We start from the raw sequence: 20,132 nt of genomic DNA on the forward strand, positions 1-20,132 counted from the left end.
ACTATCTGTTTAGAAACCAACTTTGCGTCATGTGAGTGAAAGCTGGGGGAACTCAAGATATCTTATTTGTAAGTTGGAAGTAACAGACATGAAAGTAGCGAGAATTATTGCTGGCATAAACCGGCTTCGGTGGTGGGGTCATGTGAGACGAATGGAGGAGGATAAGTTAACTGAAAGAATAATGGACTTGCTCATGGAACGTAAGAGAAGTAGAGGGAGAACAAGAAGACGATGCTTAGACTCAGGTTTTAATCATTTAAAGGTAAGAGGTGTAGAACTAAATGAGGCCACAGAACTCTTTACAAATAGAGGATTGTGGTGGCATTTAGTAAATTCACATAGGCTTGCAGACTGAATGCTGAAAGGCATAATGGTCTATAATGAAGATGTACTGTATGTATTATAATATGTAATGACCATATATGGTATGTTTAATAAACTGTATTAACTGTAATATAGGGGCTTCCTGGTTGAAGAGGTCGATTCACTTCAGCTTTAATTAATGTTCAGGTGTTTTTTGTTGGTTTTTTATCTGGTCATTCTATATTAACAACAGGTCTCATCTTTGCTCTAGTAGTCAAAGACTGGTATGTTGACAGTCAAGTGCTCTTAACATGTATGTTGAGTATTCAATCACACTCAAGTACATTATGTGAAATGAAGTGGTAATAGTCATTTGAATAAACAGTAAAGATAATAAGTGTGTTCAGTATCGAAAATGCATTAAATCACTACTAACCCAAAATTATTTGCAGAACAATCATTGATATGTTCATGATCATCTTTTGACATCCGCATCTCTTTGTGGTCTGTCTATTTAGTGCCATACGTCAGTCTGTTGATTAAATGCACTACTCATCTAGAACATTACAAATAATGGAAAGGAACAAACAAGTGATGAATAAAATTATATATGGAAAGACAGGAACTTCAACAGGAAAATGTATCAGGACAAGCACAGTGATAGGCTAGTGTTGGCAGAAAAAGCAGTAATAGGGGCAAATATTTATTTATAGGAAGAAGAGTTAGGGATTGGAATAAATTACCAAGGGAGATGTTCAATAAAATTCCAACTTCTTTCAAGAGGGACACCGGCTATCAATTAAGTAATACCGGGTTGCCAGCCATTAAGAATTTACATACGTAGTTCCCTTCCCAGTCCCTTCAGTATTGTTATTTCGTCTTGGTGTTTTCCAAATTCGTACGTTCCTCGTCGCCATTTGTTTCATTCCAGGCTTGTGTCTATGCCATACACCTGCCAATGTCATGTGTTACGCAAACACATTATGTGAACCGCTTAGACTGATTGTGATGGTTCAGTCAGCTTCTGCTTCAAACGCTAGCGTTGCCACATCCTGGGGGCCATCTGATGGCGAATGAACGTACCATTTTCCACTTCTATTATAACGTTCCAAATTTAAAGTGTAATTGTTTAAGAAGACTTTCTCATGGACAGTCGAGATTTCTTCTGAGGACGCAGAGCACAGTTCCCTGCGAAACGTTAAGAATTTCACCTTATTTTCTTGACACAGCATAAGCCCAAAAGCCTATACAGTATCATGTCTTCTTTGAAATTGTTTAAGAAAAGATTGGTTGAACAACTGATAGGGAATCTCCCACCTGGACGACTGTCCTAAATGCAGATCAGTACTGTTCGATAGAAGGCAGAGGCAAGGACAAACATGAAAACACATAAGGACAAGGGGAGTCTACAAAGCGTTGCTGTCTTCACCTAGACAGGCTCTCTCATCGTCAATGGCAGTTTTTCTATCTGCATTTCAGGCTTTGAAAAGTTTGCTTTTGTATCCCAGCTTCATCAGGATAGTGGGTTGCTATGTGTGTTGATTGACTGGAAACCAGTATTCCCTCTCAATCTGTGTTAAAATCATCATCAGAAATTTGTACTGAATCTTTGTGATTTATTAAAGGATATAGCTGCAGTATAAGACAACAATCTGGGAGCTTCGACATGACGTCTTTGATAACCGATCATAGTTCGATTCCATTCTACGTCATTTCAGGCAAAGTCTAGATGGAGTCTCAGAGTCGCTTTACACGTTCTTTCTACTTTGTCATTCTTCGTGGAAGCAAGTTAATTTTTCTTCCACCGAGCTCGATAGCTGCAGTCGCTTAAGTGCGTCCAGTATCCAGTAATCGGGAGATCGTGGGTTCGAGCCCCACTGTCGGCAGCCCTGAAGATGGTTTTCCGTGGTTTCCCATTTTCACACCAGGCAAATGCCGGGGCTGTACCTTAATTAAGGCCACGGCCGCTTCCTTCCACTTCCTAGGCCTTTCCTATCCCATCGTCGCCACAAGACGTATCTCTGTCGGCGCGACGTAAAACAAATAGCAAAAAAAAAAAAAAAAAAAATTTTCTTCCCTACAGACAGACGTCATATGCATTCAGTGTCGACAAAATGCAGGGTGTTTGAAAAAGAACTCCCTAGTTTTAATTTGTCCTAGAATCTGTACAAAGTGACATACACTATTCTAGTTTGTGGTGTGTGATTCATCAACTCTCCAAATTTGGCTCCCATGCAGTTGGCAGGTCTGCTTGACCTTGAGACAGCGCCAGTGCTGTTTGTTTCCTCTGTTCCCTCAGTTCAGTCCAGGCATGCGTGCAGTGCAGTGCAGAACAGAGGAAACAAACAGCACTGGCGCCGTCTCAAGGTCAAGCAGACCTGCCAACTGCAGGGGAGCCAAACTTGGAGAGTTGATGAATCACACACCACAAACTAGAACAGTGTATGTCACTTTGTACAGATTCTAGGACACATTAAAAGTAGGGAGTCCTTTTTCAAACACCCCATACTTATGGATGTTGATTCCCATAGGGAACCTGATATATTTGTCCTGAATGATATAAATTTACTCATTCCGGACAAATATATCAGGTTTCCTATGGGAATCAACATCCGTATCATCTGATGGCCAGGCAGCCATCAGTTTTTGGTATTGAGACAAAGTCTCTCACAGTGCATTGGTACTACCATTTGGTAATGACGTACTATGTCGCTGTCTTCCTTTTGGTTACTTACCTGTAGTACCTCCACCTGGAGGATCACTTGAGATGACACCCGGGAAGCGCAGACATCTGAAGTCGAGTCCAAAACTATGATGATAATATTCTCCCATAAGTTCTGCATGCACCTTTGACACTCCGTAGATTGTTTTGGGACGTTGGATTGTCACATTGGGTGTGGGATTGCGAGGCGACTCTGGTCCAAAGGCACCGATTGTACTGGGTACAAAGACTCGCAACTTGTACTGCTTTGCGAGCTCAATCACATTGTGCATTCCTGATAAGATAGATCGTATCAGAATTTCAAACTAATATATCGTCGCTGCCGGGACGAAACCGCCTATGTGAAATATTTTAGCTTAGAACTTTGGCCGGTAAGGTTCTGTCATCTAAGGTGCAATATTGTGTGAATACTGTCAAGGCATTCTCGCACTTCATGATATATGTACTCCGTGTCAGCATAACCCCAAAAATATTAACACATAGGTTTTGTCCCGGCAATGACGATATCCATAATACAACATCCAGCAACAATGTATGATAATTTCCTTTTGTGAAAAATATTATATTGGTAGATTTGTGAATACTGTGACTTTGTTATTGATCACAAAGCTAATAATTACAAACATTAAAGTGAAATTTCAAAAATTAAAGCCAGTGTTGAAATTTATATATTTGTTATAGTCTCTTGAGTCAAAACTAATGTTAGTGATAAAATCTAGAATAAAGTAACTTAACATGCATAGGTTGAAAAATGGCTGTGATATGATGCAGCTCATACGCACTTGGAGCGCTATGAATACGAAGGTGAGGCCTTCTTACAGCGGATAATTGACAAGACCTGGGCCAGAGCTTATGAACTGCAGCTGAAACGCCAATCAAACGAGTGATGTCATCATGGGTCACTGCGAAAAGTAATTTTTCGGCTGACTGGAACCAGTGTGAAGGCCATGCTGATCGTTGCTTACGACTGGAATGGTGTTATCTTAATGCGTACCGTTCCCCGAGGATGTACCATTAATGCGGAGTATTACTGTGCATTTTTGCCAACAAACCTAGTAGCAGCTCTAAGAAGAAAACTAGGACTCTTCCTGAATAACCCACCCATCATTCTGCACGACAATGCAAGGCCGCATGCAGCAGGCCCTGTGACTGAGTTGTTCAGTCGCTGGGGCTGGAAGTGCTTTACCATGCCCCTTATTCTCCAGATCTCAGCACCTGTGACTATGATCTCATCCTTAAAGTGAAAGCACCACTTCGAGGGGTCCGCTTCCGCACAGTGGATGACATTCCCCAGGCCACCGACCGCTCCGTCTGTGACCTCCAGAGATCGGGCGCTCTCGGCGGCATCCAACCGCTTCCATATCCCTGGGAACGAGTGCTACACAACGGTGGTGATTACTTCAAAGGCCTGTAAAACACCTAATGCTGTAAGTATGCTATGTATCTAAATAAAAAATAGTTGCCACTATTAAAACATCAACCCATGTAGTTAGGAAAGTTAACAAAAAAAAGATTAAAATTGAACTCAATAGATTTGGTAGATGTAAGTTTAATCATTTCAAATTTTAACTGATTAAGTTGTAAATAATATAGCTGACTGCAAGATGTATTCTCCTAAAATACATTTGAAAGCAGAGTATTTGCCAGATTTTTTATGATCTTTAGGATGGGTTAAAATATACAGAAGGTAAAAATAAGATCATTTTCAGTTTGCAGTTGTCAGTGTTAGCGAGAGGTTTGCAGAGTGTCATCTGGTCTGTGAAGTCATTTTTGTAATTGCTGATTATGACTTCATTGTGTAGAAAGAGGGAAAATTTTAGATGAAGGCAGATCAGCTCAAATGAAGTGGAAGTAAACAACAAAGCAGTGTGTTGTTTAATTTGTAATGAAACAGTTTCAATGTATAAGAAGTTCCATTTCTGGTGAGTTATAGCATGTACAGTACACAGTATCTTCTGGTATGGGCTAGGATAAATTTGTGAATTTTTATATGTCCTCTCAGTCCAAAAATCTGGTCAAAGTGACCTACACGGTAGTAGAAATTACTAAGAAATCTAAGCCATCTTCAGACTGCAAGCTTGTTAAAAGATGTCATGATAGTATTGCTGATATTACATGTCCTGAAAAGAAATTTCAGTTTTCTAAATTAAGCTTAACTCTACAGACTGCTCTGATGAATTAGTGACCAATATAAAGGGGATACCAAGCCACACATTTTGAGTTGTGCTATATTCCATAGCACTTTACAAGAGCTGTGAGCCAACGATACTGCCCAGTTAATAAGTACCTGGGTATTTTATTTTCATTTTGGTTCCCACTTAATTTGTTCAGAGAGGATGGTTACCTAGCCACACTTCCTCTTAAAACAAAAATCACCACCACCATCACCTAATAAAGATTTCAATATTGCATGCCAGTCTGAGTAGTTCAGACAGTAGAGCGCTGGCCTTCTGAACTCAAATCGACATGTTCAATAGCAGCCCACTTTGGTGGCATTTGAAAGTGCTCACAAACATCACTGTTGTGCAAGTAGAACATAAAAGAACTTCTACGGGACAAAATTCTGGCACTTTGGTGTCTTCGAAAATCATAAAAGTAGTTAGTAGTATGTAAAACAAATAACATTATTATCAGTATTGCATAAGAATCTGCTGCTCTTGTCCCTCTGAAAGGCATCACTAAAACTAATGATTTATCACAGGGCTTTGCTTAACTTAAAACTTGAAATACGCCAGCGTAACGAGTGATCAGATATACCGTGTTCCAGTACGCACAGTGCTTTCCCTATAGGCGAGCTCCATGCTTGTTTGCTGCACACAGGATGCCATGGTATGCCATCACGTGTCGCTGATCCTGGCCTTTATTTTTGCGTATGCATGCATGGGCATCCCTGCTAGCTGACCTTTGTACATGTGTCTGATGTTGGAGTTGTGTATGTGGTTTTCTTTGTTATTTTCTTAATTTTGTCATAAAGGTTATTGTGGCTCATGTGTTTTCAACAGCACAGTATGTATGTATGTATGTATGTATGTATGTATGTATGTATGTATGTATGTATGTATGTATGTATGTATAATTCATATGTGTTAACTCAGCTCAGGAAGTTCAAAGACTGTTTCAAGAAAGATTCCCTGGTGTAGACATTCCAAATTGTAAAACAGTCCATAATATTTATAATAAATTTCAGGTAACTGGAAGTATCAAGCCTGATGTCATTGGTCTCCATTCAGAAAATTCTTCTAAAAATCTCTTCATTTTCTTGCACAACAAGTGGGAATTTCATATGAGTCTGTGTAAAAGCCTACTAAATTATTACACATTAAGCTGTATATGGCACGTGCTTTCCTACCAGGTAACTCTGTATGTAGGCACACATTTTGTGAGGGGAGACTGGGAAATGTCTACAACAGGCAAATCTTCTTTTCTTTTCTTCTTGGGCCTCTAAATATTAGTTCCTAATTAGCGTCAACCTCTAAGATCTTTTGCTACCATGTTTTTCCTTCATTCTTACCTAGATATATCTGCTCCCTTCACAAAGCTGCAGGTTGTTCTTATAGGGTCTTCTTGGATTTTTTTCTCTCACCTGGTAGTCCTAGAGTGGAGAGTCTGATTCAACCCAGTGCCTCGCATTCGAACAATATGTGTTCAGCTGATTCCTCTGCTTCGTTCCATTTCCTACATATATTATCTCTTATTACTCCAATTCTATGTAGATGTTTTTTCAGATGGCAGTGTCCTGTCAACAGTCCTACTACCCAACTTATATTTTCTCTGCTGAGTTTTAACAGTTCTTTAGTATGCTTCTTGTTTGGTCCTTTTATCAGTTCCTTTGCAAGCCTGCATCCTGGAGTATTTTTCCAGTTCTCCATTTGTTTCTTTTGTACCCATTTTCCTATGTAGTTTCGGGCTTGTCCATAGGAAATTCCACATACAGGTTCTAGGCCTACAAAATGTTACAACAGGCAAATGGATCTACATTCAATATTGTCAGATGAGATCTGGTTCCACCTCCGTGGTTATGTGCGTACACAAAATGATCGTTACTGGAGTGCTGTTAAATCTGAGTTTGTACATGAAGTGCCCCTCCATGTATGGTGCGCCATTAATGGTAAAAGAATCATAGGACCTTTTAAAAATAAAAAAAAGAATACTGTTCATTCTGTTACTTAACGTGAATACAACACTAACCTCCTTTTTTCAGAGAATTTTTTTTTTTTTTTTTTTTTTTTTCAACAGGACTCTGCCACTGCTCACACTGCAAGTAATTCCATGAGAAAAATTCACAAGTGTTTCCAGTTATTAGTAGGGATTTGTGACCTCCCTTAGTCCCCCGATTTATCCTGATTCTTATCCCTAGGATATATTTAAAAATCCTATGTAAAAGATGAACTCGTACATCATACGAGAACTGAAACATAATACGCATTAGGAAATAGCTGCGTTTCTTCAACGTGAAGTAGGAAATACTGTAATACAGTAACAATGCTTAGTGTAATACACCAAGAAAACCTTCATGTTAAATTTAGATATTGTTTTGAAAATCTTCATAAAAGTAGTAATTTCAGTTGTTCTCAAATTTTGTGGCATAGAAAATTTCAACATTTCTTAAACATTCAGAATTCAGAGTTGGAATGTATTATTTACTGTTTTTCCAGCCCCACAGAAGTGTAATGATCAAATTTGTCAGTAGTATGCAGAAATTATCAAACATAGAGACCTGATGCTAGAATTCAAGGCTTCAAGTTGGGGACAGAAAGAAAACATTTTCTACTGCAGTATAGCACTTAGTACTCAATCTTCTTCTGTTCTCACTGCAATTAACTCTTAGAGGGCAGAATTTAATTTCAGAGATCCAGCATTACCAGCGCACGTAGTAATCAAAAACTCAACAGATGGCAGTAAACGACACTTTTAGGTCTCGCTGAAAGGGGAATTCTCAAATAGACTTACATTATCTCCCTGCTAGCTCTTTACAAAATGTGAGAAGCTATCATGTTCAGTCAAGCGTGCAGTGTGAGTTTTGAAACTGTTTTTTTGCGATTTATAAAGGTATTTTGCAACATGGTTAGTAAGAAAACAGTCGGTGAGTAAGAGATTGCTTCAGTTTTGGACTCCACAGATGTAGATGAAACTGATTTTTAATTCAAAGAGTCTGAAGATGGAAATTCAAGTAGTGAATCTTCTCAGTGCAAGAGCGACTGAAGGGCCCCGAAGAACAAAACAGCCGACAAAATGACTGACATGTGGGACTTAGACCCAGGACTTTTAAGTACAATTCCAATGTATAATGTTAATTAAGGACCAATTTTACATTCTCATTTTGACATGGCGACCGAGCCTATGGAGTACTTTTCACCTTTCTTTAATATTCAAATTTTGACATAATTCACCAGGAAATAGTAATTCAGAAACAAATGGGAAAAATAGGTAACACCTCCAACTAGAAGATGTAGAATCAAAGATAGGTCATCTCCAACACTATCTGATATAAGGGTTTTGATTGGTGTAATAACTTATTTGTAGAGTGACTCTTATGCCTTTTATGTGCTAACATGCTGCTGAGAAAGAATTTGATAATATCCTACGCACTTCTGTGGTGTGGAGCACGTCCAATATTCAAGGAAAGTAATTAATATTATGTACATGTGCATCTTTGTAGCTAGTATTCAATAATTCTAGATGAGTTTTAATTTGCGATATTTTCTGCCCGCATACAGACATAAAACACTTCTGCCTGCATAGCGTTAATGCATGCACTTACAACAATGATGATCATTCTCAAACTTTTTGAAGCATGTTGGTCATAATTGGATTTTGTATTCTTTTTCTTCTTCTACTACTGCCTTTCCCACACTGGTGAGGTCGTGGCCTAATTTTACAGCCAGATGCCTTTCCTGATGCCAACCCTACGTGGAGGGATGTATTCGCTATTGCGTGTATCCGTGGTGGATGTTGGTGTGTTGTGTTGCGTGAATATGTAGAGGAATGTGTTGCAATAAACACAAACATCCAGTCACCGACTGTAGGAATTAACCACATGCAGTTAAAATCTCCAGCCCAGCCAGAAATTGAACTCAAAGCCCTCTGGACCAAAGACCAGTATTCTCACCATTCAGGCAAGGAACCAGACAATTGAATTTCTTATTAATCATATGTAAATGAAAGTAGGGGATTTTTTTATTACCTTCAATGTTAACTCGTACTGCCAGTGGGACGTTCTGTTCTCCAATTGCACTTAATAATGCACTAAAATGAATGAGCCAGTCTATCCGGTGATTAACTACAATATCCTGCAAACCTTTAAAATCCAAGATGTCAGCAAAAATATATGGTCCTGCAAAGTAAAAGTAATGCATGACTGTTTAGCTGAGATATGTTATATTGATAACTTCTTTTATGGTTATATTTCTATGTTTTTACCATTTTCTGCCACTGCCTTAGTAGGTTTGATGATATCAGACATTATTACATTGTCAACTCCATATATTGATCTAAGAAACTTGGCCACCTCAACTCCAAGTTGGCCCAGGCTTCCTGGAAACAAATGTATAGTTATTAATTTTTTTTGTTTCTGTTTGATTTATATTCAACTTACAATATAGACCCTATTTGACAGTCTTGAGATAAACAGATCTTTCTACCTAATGGATGGATTTTCATGAAACTTTTCAGGGAAAGTCTTCTTAAAACAATAATTACCACTGCCACCGCTACTCCTAAATAATAGAAAAGAGATACACAAAACCTATTGGAGATGTAATTTTAAACAGTCCATGAAAAAGGTAATTCTTTCAAAAAATTAAAATATTGTTTCTCCATGAAGTTCCATCACATTTTATTGAATTTGGTTTTACTGTAGTAAATAGTATATGGTATTTTCACAAACACTGTGTGTTAACTTTTATGTGTATGATTTATATTTTTAAATATATTGTATTTAAAAAACTACCGAGTGGCTCACCCACCCCTTGCGATCTAGTTTTATATAATGAGTAGGGCTCGGAGATGTTTAAGACCTAAAAATAGCCTAAATAAGCAAGCAAATATGACCTCAAAAGTGACAAAATATGACTGAAAAATGACAAAATATGACGTAAAACTTACAAAATATGACCCGAAAATGATTAATCTAAATATGGCCATTTTAAAATAAATTATAAATCGAAACGGCAATTCCTTTGATACATACTTATTAAGTAAATTCTTTATTCTTACTTTCACATTATAATTCTGAATATACATGTTCATCAGTTATTCACAGTCTACTGTCCCCGATTCACTTATCAAACATTTGTGAATACATACCTATAAAGTACTAAGTTCGCTAAGATTATCAGATCACACATTTTAAAAGTCAAAACATGTTTGCACCCTTCATTGGTGGTTTGAAATACGAAAAAACTAGAAATCAATCAATTTTTAAAGAATATTTTGGAACGTTTAAGCCCAGATTACATTAATAATACTCAAATGCTTTAAAGTTTAAATTGAGCACCACAAAACGAATTAAGTATATGTCTTTCGATACATTATGGTATGGCGGCAGGGCAAATAGTGCAAACTCATATAACTTTTTCATTCTTCTCCGCATGTGGTATTGAAATGTATGTATGGTAAGATTCATCTTCAAAAGCATCATGCGTGAAAGACCTCCAATTATCACTTAACACATTCTTGTAAGAAGAGAAGCTCCTTTCTACGTCACAAGACGTTATTGGTGCATATTTAAATAATATTAAATCACTGCTGTCGAGTTCTGGAATCTTCTCCTCTAAGAACATAATTTATCTTGCACACACAGCGAAAACCATCACTTCGATCAAGCAAATTTTGAAGTCTGTTTTACACTGACGCCAACTATTCCATGTGATTGTTGTGCTGAAAGGTCAACACTTCTCACAATTTCAATACTTGCATGAATTTATTTCTAAGCTAGCAGTTTCTAAACAAGTAGTTGCAATCGATATAATTCCAAGTTCGACTTGATATATGCCAGAGTTTGAGAAACTGTTGGAAAACAATTCCTGTGCAATCTTGATACAAGAGGCAGAGTATTCCACTTGTATTAACTATAGATTTGATATGGAAAAGCAGTTTTGCGAATACTAGTTCTCATTTGGAAAGTTGACGATGATTTTGCACAGCTACAGCTGTCACCAAACCGCCGAAATATGACGTTTCTACGAAAATAACTCAAAATAAGACCTTATGACAAAAAATTGCCAAAATATGCGTTTATGTGACAAATAAAAGTCACTTAATTGTGATGATAATCACCTGATTTGCACCAAAATCCAATCAGGAAAGAAAATAGAGACAAAGAAAAAATATGACTTTTCCTAAACATCCGAGCCCTAATAATGAGATGTGTGATTACGAGCTAGAAAATAAACAGGAATCGTGAGCACTACTAGTAATTCATTGAATTAACCTGTGAAACTATCACAGATACCTTACAACACGAGGTGAACTCACAGACCAGGAACATGTATTGTATAGGTTGGAACTGCACACTGCAGGAAAAGCCTCACAATACCTCACTTGGCAGGGGTGCATTCGGAGATCTGAAAATAAGCATTGCTTGCGTGTTATGAATTTTGAATCCCAAACAATATATATATATTTTATAGCCTGTTGTCTGGGATGTGGCAAGTTGCATACGTAATAGTTTCCACAGACTGATTTGTTTATTTAGCCCTGGAAAGGGCCATTGGTATGGTGGCATATGGTATGGAGCTAGGTTGGAAGAGGCCAGGAAACACGTGACACAATTTCAGTTACCTATGTCTTTTAAGGCAGCACCTGCTCAAACTGACGAGCTCTGTAGTTGATAGAGAGCTGCGCACAATGTTGTAAGGACCGTCTGGCACATTGCAATGTCTCCAGCATAACGCATCGGCATGCCTCAGTGATGAGCTGTCTAAGGTGACCAGAATTTGGCCGGCTCCTGTGTATATACCAATTGTTTTATGTGGTCACACAGAAAAAAATCTAGGGGCGATTTGGCTGGCCAGGGTACAGCTCCTCCTCATCCTATCCATTTATCAGGATATGTTGCATAGATATGGTTCCGGACAACCACCACTCTAGCTTCTCTGTAGATAAGTAACATATGAGTCGCTTAAGTGCGGCCAGTATCCAATATTCGGGAGATAGTAGGTTCGAACTCCACTGTCGACAGCCCTGAAAATGGTTTTCCGTGGTTTCCCATGTTCACATCAGGCAAATGCTGGGGCTGTACCTTAATTAAGGCCACGGCCGCTTCCTTCCCACTCCTAGCCCTTTCCTATCCCATCGTCGCCATGAGACCTATCTGTGTCGGTGCGACGTAAAGCAACTAGCAAAAAAAAAAAAAAAAAAAAAGTAACATATGCACATACTCATTGCTGTAACTTGCCTCCATGGAGGGGAGTTCGCACAGCTACATACCATCGCATGTTGTTATCACTCCAGTGGGGCACCTTTTGCCCTACCTGTGGCCTACAAAGCTTGGAACATGTACGACGTAGCTAATTGGTTGCCTGTGTCCTAGCCGCAGACCATCACCACCTCATCCTCGTCCAACCCAGCTCCAAACCCTATGCCACGATACATAGGACCCTTTACAGGGCTAAATAAACAAACCAGTCTGTGGAAGATATCAAGTATGCAGCCTTACCACATCCCAGGCAATTGGCAGTTTTAAGAAAGAAAAAAAGCTTGCATGGGATTCGAACCTTCAAGCATTGTCCACTATCATATACCCCATTGCACCCTTGCCATGTGAGCTACTGCATGCAGCGCGCAGATCCTAGCGTATACAGTACGTGTTCCTGGGCTGTGTGTGTGCACCTCCTGTTATAAGGTACATGTTCTTCATACAGGTTCATTCGAGGAACCCATAATGAATTAACAGTGGTGCTTATGATTGATTCTTGCTGACATTTATTCCATAATCACACATTTCGTTATATTAACCTGGTTTAGGGAGAGGACTGATGTATTTCATAATTGTAGTAAAAGTGGTGAGATGCATCAAACTAGATCGCAAGTTGCTGGTGGACTACCCGGTATTTTTTTTTTTGTAACAAAATAGGATATATGAACCCGTACTACCTGAAAAAATCCTGTGATTAAAAATTCCAAGTACATGTTTTTTGATATATTAATAATATGTATAACATGGAAGTTTTGTAAAGTTACCCAGAATATTATTAGAGAAAAATGAATTTTGTTTTGTAAAGTTAAAAGGAATATTAACCAAACCAAACCCCATGGCACTACAGCCCTTGAAGGGCCTGGGCCTACCAAGCGACCGCTGCTCAGCCCGAAGGCCTGCAGATTACGAGGTGTTTAAAAGGAATATTACAAGAGAAAAATGCAATTCAGTATGTGATACTGACAATTTAAGGGGGGAAAACAAAGTTAGATATAGTTTTCCCGGTTAAATCATTACGGTACCTTAAAGTTTCCTGGATCTGATTTTTCAGAAAAATATTCAAAATATCCATTTTTATCTTCAGAATGCCCCTTTCAGTGATCTTTTTCTAATTTTATTTATCTGGTGGGGACATAAGTTTGTTCACATTGTAATCTATCCAACAGGAATATTCAGTCTGGGGAGGCCACAACCCGCTCTACAGCAGTTATAGAACACTTGACGCATCACTCTTTCACATAGGCAGTGAAAAATGATTCCGCTGTTCAGTGCGTACCCGACTGTCGGTGACGAATAATCAGTCACTATCAATCACTACTGATCTGCATTTAGGGCAATCCCCCCGGTGGCAGGTTCCCTATCTGTTGTTTTCCTAGCCTTTTCTTAAATGATTGCAAAGAAGTTGGAAATTTATTGAACATCTCCCTTGGTAAGTTGTTCCAATCCCTAGCTCCCCTTCCTATAAACGAATATTTAACCCTTTGTCCTCCTGAATTCCAGTTTTATCTTCAAACTGGGATCTTTCCTACTTTTAAAGACACCACTCAAACTTACTCATCTGCTGATGTCATTCCACGCTATCTCTCCACTGACAGCTCGGAACTTACCACTTAATCAAGCACCTCATCTCCTTTCTTCCAAGTCTTCCCAGCCCAAATTTTGTAACATTTTTGTAACACTACTCTTTTGTCGGAAATCACCCAGAACAAATCAAGCTGCTTTTCTTTAGATTTTGTTCTTTAATCAAGTAATCCTGGTGAGGGTTCCATACACTGAAACCATACTCTAGTTGGAGTCTTACCAGAGACTTATATGCCCTCTCCTTTACACCCTTACTACAACTCCTAAATACCCTCATAACCATGTGCAGAGATCTGTACACTTTATTTACAATCATATTTATGTGATTACCCCAATGAAGGTCTTTCCTGATATTGAGACCTAGGTACTTACAATGATCCCCAAAGGGAACTTTCGCCCCATCAATGCAGTAATTAAAACTGAGAGGACTTTTCCTATTTATGAAACTCGCAACCTGACTTTTAACCCCGTTTATCATCATACCATTGCCTACTGTCCATCTCACAACATTATCGAGGTCACTTTGCAGTTGCTCACAATCTTGTAACTTATTTATTACTCTGTACAGAATAACATCATCTGCAAGCTTTTCCTCTGAGTCCACTTCTTTACACATATCATTGATATATATAAGAAAACATAAAGATCCAATAATACTGCCTTGAGGAATTCCCTTCTTCATTGTTACAGGGACTGATAAAGCTTCGCCTACTCTAATTTTCTGAGTTATATTTTCTAGAAACAGAGCCACCCATTCAGCCACTCTTTTCTCTAGTCCAATTGCACTCATTTTTGCCAGTAGTCTCCCATGATCTACCCTATCAAATGCCTTAGATAGGTCAATCGCATTTGATCTCTTAAATCCTGGATATCTGCTATATCTGCCTGGAGTCCTATAAGTTGAGTATCAGTGGAATAACCTTTCCTAAAACCAAACTGACTTCTGTCAAGCCCATTAGTGACCAGATAGTGACCTAGCTAGCTTCAGTTTCGGTATGTACACTAGTGTTTATTTACGTGGAAAGTACTTCATAAGAGCACTTCAGACACCTTATGTTTTTTTTTTTTTTATCGCAAGGGCAAGAAGTGCTTCACAAGCACGGAGGAAGATTTGTGCTATTTGCGGTGAAGATGTGGTATTACATGTGTAGTATGTTGTTTTAGCTATTAACTATGTCTAAGTTATTTAACTGAAGAAGGCCGAATTAGGGTTCGAAGCATGTACTATTATTAAATGTTTATGTACTGTATTGAATAGGTGGACTGAGCTTTTGTAATTTCTGTATAAGAAATTTTGCCTAACTATATGAAGATGCAGTAACTGATTGGACATGTCATAAAGGGTCTTCTAGGTTTCAATCCGGAATTCATTCATTAAAGAACAAACCTCATATCCGAAGACCCATTGTTACAGATGAAGAAAGACTCAAGGAGTTGACTTAATAGTAACGCAAGGGTGACAGCGGGAGAAGTAGCTCAATGCCTGAATATATTATCCCGTAATATGAAGAAACATCTGAAGATCCTTGGTTACATACTTTGCCTTGAACTCGGTGAACGTAATTTGGTACATTGTGTGTCCATTTGTGACCCTTTACTAAGGCGCAGTGAACATATCCATTTCTGAAATATCTGGTGACCGGGCGAGTTGGCCGTGCGCGTAGAGGCGCGCGGCTGTGAGCTTGCATCCGGGAGATAGTAGGTTCGAATCCCACTATCGGCAGCCCTGAAAATGGTTTTCCGTGGTTTCCCATTTTCACACCAGGCAAATGCTGGGGCTGTACCTTAATTAAGGCCACGGCCGCTTCCTTCCAACTCCTAGGCCTTTCCTATCCCATCGTCGCCATAAGACCTATCTGTGTCGGCGCGACGTAAAGCCCCTAGCAAAAAAAAATCTGGTGACAGGTTTGAGAAGAGGACCACATATGACAACACAATAAAAAAAGTCATGGCGAAGAAAAGGTGAACTCACAGTTACTAAACCAGGTCTCCATTCCAAAAAAGTACTGCTTTGCATTTGGTGGAATTGGAAACGCATTCTGTTCTACAAATTGCTTCCTAATGGTGAGACCATCATTCAGTGAGATATTGTTCTCAGCTGGGCCATCTGAAAGAAGGCATTGAAGAGAAATGGCCATAAATAACAAACAGTGAAGTGGAATAACAAACAGTGAAGTGGTGTTCCATCATAACGTGGTACCATACGTGCCTATTGCCACTCGTCAGAAGTTGTGGTCTCTTGGCTGGGAAATGTTACCTCATCTGTCCTACTTCCCTGATATTGCTTCATCAGGTGGTAAACGTCTTGCTTCGATGGAGGATCGTAGAAGTAGTATCAAACAGTTCATCCAAAAAAATCTGCAACTTTTTGGGAAACTGGTATTTTTAAGCTACCTGGGAAATGGCAAAAATGCCATTGATAGTAATGGAGAGTACTGTACGAAATAAAACTAGTGTGATTAAATAATGCAGATTTAGAGAATTCGATTTTTTTTTTGCTATGGGCTTTACGTCGCACCGACACAGATAGGTCTTATGGCGACGGTGGGATAGGAAAGGCCTAGGAGTTGGAAGGAAGCGGCCGTGGCCTTAATTAAGGTACAGCCCCGGCATTTGCCTGGCGAAATAATTTTGATTATATCCTGATGTAGATTAGAATAACTGCATTTGTGTTTTCTTTTACCTGCTTTCCTGACAGTTGATTGAAATATTTTCTTCGGTAGATTATCAATGTTTCTCGTTGCACTGATGGTGCTGTTCTACTAATCTACTTCCTTCTATCCTATTAATATAGAAAACATGTAAACATAAACACACGTGTGCTTTCACTGGAATGGCTGGGAAGTTCGTCAGGAAGTTGTCCATTTATACCGTTAAATGGGCATGCGTACAGTCTAGGCATTCTAAGTGACATACGAATTTACTTTTGTCCCCACCACATAATTTTCTTTCTTTGAATAGAATTTCTCTAAGAAAAAGTACCTTGGAATGATTTTGCTGAGTATTTTACATTATTCTTTTTTTATTGCTTTCTCCATATAGTTAAATATTACTCTGTCTTCCACATATAATTTCCTTATATTTCTTGATTAGGTTTACAATATTTTATTAATAGTAGCACCAAACCACCTAAGACTGATTGTAAATTCATCTCACTCATTTAGATGTTAATGTCATACTACCTGTGATTAGGACTCGTGGCGGTTCCTCTTGGCTGTGGTCGTGTTTCTGCAGGTCCTGGCTCGAAGTGTGCATTGCTGAGGCTGATATAACACGCCTGATGCTGACACTCCGGATTATGGTTTGGAGTAACATTATGTACTGTCAGTATGTACCTCCAGCCTGAAATATGTTTATATACTCGGTGAAAAGCTTGCACCTATCAAGAATTGAAATTATTTTATAGCTTGCATTCAGTAGATAGCAGGTTCGAACCCAGCTGCTAGTAGCCATAAAGATCATCATCATTACCAGTTAGGTTATTATTATTATTATTATTATTATTATTATTATTATTATTATTATTATTATTATTATTATTACCTCACTTTATCATCATCCCCACCTAGTTTAATATCAGTGATGGTTGACTTAATATTTTTCTACTGTGTAAATTACTGTTAATTACTAAATAACTGGGCGAGTTGGCCGTGCAGTTAGGGGCGCGCGACTGTTGCATTCGGGAAATAGTGGGTTCGAATCCCACTGTCGGCAGCCCTGAAGATGGTTTTCTGTGGTTTCCCATTTTCACACCAGACAAATGCTGAGACTGTACCTTAATTAAGGCCACGGCCGCTTCCTTCCAACTCCTAGGCCTTTCCTATCCTATCGTCACCATAAGACCTATCTGTATCGGGGCGACATAAAGCCACTAGCAAAAATAAAAATAAAGTATTAAATACGTGTAAACGCTGGTTAAGTGCGAGACTAACTTTGTCATGTAAAATAAATTATTTTTCTGTCTACCTTAATCAAGATCACATTCACTTCTTTCCAAATCCTAGCCCTATCTCGTACCATCCTTGCTGTAAGTCCTGTCTGTGTTGTTGTGAGATAAAACAAATAACAAATTGAAGTAACTTAAGGTTACTTCACACGCAGCCTTTTGTAGAATGCTTAGCAACATTGTGAAAACACACTACAGGAAAAAATTACTTCCAAATCTACTTATTTAATAATGTCTTGTTTATCTTTATTTTTCACCATTTTTTCTGCACCTGGATGAGGCCATGGGTGCAATCTGTGCACATGTGAATTTGGCCAATTGTCCCGTATATCTGTACCTTTTAACACGAAAGTTGTAATTTGTCAGTTTTGTTTGAATGTGTAAATGTAGTAAAATAAAACCATGTCTATTAATATCGAGCGCAGTATAAATCAAACCCGAATATTTTTAAAAGGTTGATTTTTCTTGCGATTATAGCGTCTCCATACCGTGCGATTCAACCACCCCTTCCAATGTAGTTTTATGCAACCCAACTAACGTGCGACTTAGTTATAAGTTGGCTATTCCCCTGCAGGCGTACTGTATGGTACTGATATACAGCGAGCACATTTTGCACATGACTCTGAACCCTACCGACTAATTATGTCGTTCGCTCGCAAAACATGACGCCTTGAAATCATGTAGCGACGTCCTTTGACCATGTATCTATGTTAATGTGTCGTGCCTGGTGACCGGGTGTAACAAAGAGGGGAATCAATCCATAAAACTAGGTAACAGTGCAATAATTACTGTCTTAAACACCGAACCGGATGGCAAATGTACTCTACTCTCCTCGTACTACCAGTATGTTGCCAGCAGTGTAGCGTAGTGGATGTCGTTAGGCGTTAGCCTAGCAATCTACGGACTGTGCCATCAGCGGTTCGAATCCTGCATCATTCAAAATGTTTTTCCGTCGGTATGATGTCTGAATACGGAAACACAGGTCCACGTTTGTCACATTCAACCAGTAAAACGACGCTGTTATTTATCTTGTGCCCTGCGCATACAACGCTGGTCAAGACCTGAATGTAATCTCTCCTGTTATTCAGCATGTTTTACACAGAGGAATACGTTGACATCCTTCCCATTTATCCGGAAGCAAGACAAAACGCGTGTGAGGCACTACGTCTGTACCAGGAACGGTATCCCGACACGCGGCTGCTACGACATTCCGTCATGTTAAAAGACGCCTAAGGACAACAAGCGTGATTTCCAAGCAGCCACCAGTCCGTGATAGGTCCGTTACATCGAGTGAAACAGAAGAGGCTGTTCTGGAGGCAGCTCGTAATAATCCACACATCAGTACAAGCGCGATTGCACAACAGATGAACACCAGCCAGCCATCCGTCTTGCGAATACTGCATGAACATAAATTTCACCCATATCATCTTGAGCTACACCGAGAGCTCCATGGGCGGGATTTCAAAACTCGAATGGAGTTCTGTCGGTGGCTATTAGGCAGGCTGGACAATGATTCAGCATTCGTATGGCATATCTTGTTCTCGGACGAATCGCGCTTCCACAGTAATGGGAACGTCAATCACCACAACATGCACTATTGGAGTCCGGACAATCCTCACTGGATGCGACAGGCGGCCCATCAAGTAAGATGGGGAGTGAATGTTTGGTGTAGAATCTTGGGGGATCGCCTGATTGGACCGTATTTTTTAAGGGCCATTGGACGGGCCCACGCCACCTGCACTTTCTGCGTCACGAACTCCCACTGCTGCTGGAGGATGTGCCCTTGCACGATCGTTTGACAATGTGGTTGCAACGGGATGGAGCTCCGTCACATTCGACTTTACCCGTTCGTAACCATATGAACAAGGAACTGCCGGGCAAATGGTTAGGAGTGAGCCCTGTTTCTTGGCCCACCAGATCACCGGATTTAGCGCCGTTTGACTTCTTGTAGGGGCATTTGGAGAACGCCGTTTACACTCAAGCGCCGTAAATACCCGACCAGCTCCAGCAACTCATCACAGACGCCTGCCGAGCAAGTACACCTGGAACGCTTCAGGGCCTAAGACGATCTATTGGACACCGTGCCCGAATGTGCATAAACCAAAACGGTCACCACATCGAGCATTTGCTGCGATAAAACATTGCCAGAGCAGTTGTGTTCC

At 39.5% G+C, this 20,132-nt stretch overlaps 1 protein-coding gene across 2 annotated transcripts in view; it reads right to left on the reverse strand.

The window, feature by feature from the left end:
* The window catches only part of Tdh (L-threonine dehydrogenase), a 57,839-nt gene that overhangs the window by 7,738 nt on the left and 29,969 nt on the right, over window positions 1-20,132 (reverse strand). The window contains exons 2-5 of one of the 2 annotated variants that reach the window (XM_067150811.2): window positions 17,207-17,366; window positions 9,446-9,559; window positions 9,210-9,359; window positions 3,039-3,299 (exon numbers count right to left, since the gene is read on the reverse strand). In XM_067150811.2, coding sequence (XP_067006912.2) covers window positions 3,039-3,299; window positions 9,210-9,359; window positions 9,446-9,559; window positions 17,207-17,339 — 658 coding nt within the window. In that variant the 5' untranslated portion in view covers window positions 17,340-17,366. The remainder of the gene's footprint in view (window positions 1-3,038; window positions 3,300-9,209; window positions 9,360-9,445; window positions 9,560-17,206; window positions 17,367-20,132) is intronic. The other variant, XM_067150812.2, reaches the window with a different exon arrangement.

This window comes from Anabrus simplex, chromosome 7, assembly GCF_040414725.1.
Source record: "Anabrus simplex isolate iqAnaSimp1 chromosome 7, ASM4041472v1, whole genome shotgun sequence".
NCBI classification, from domain to species: domain Eukaryota; kingdom Metazoa; phylum Arthropoda; class Insecta; order Orthoptera; family Tettigoniidae; genus Anabrus; species Anabrus simplex.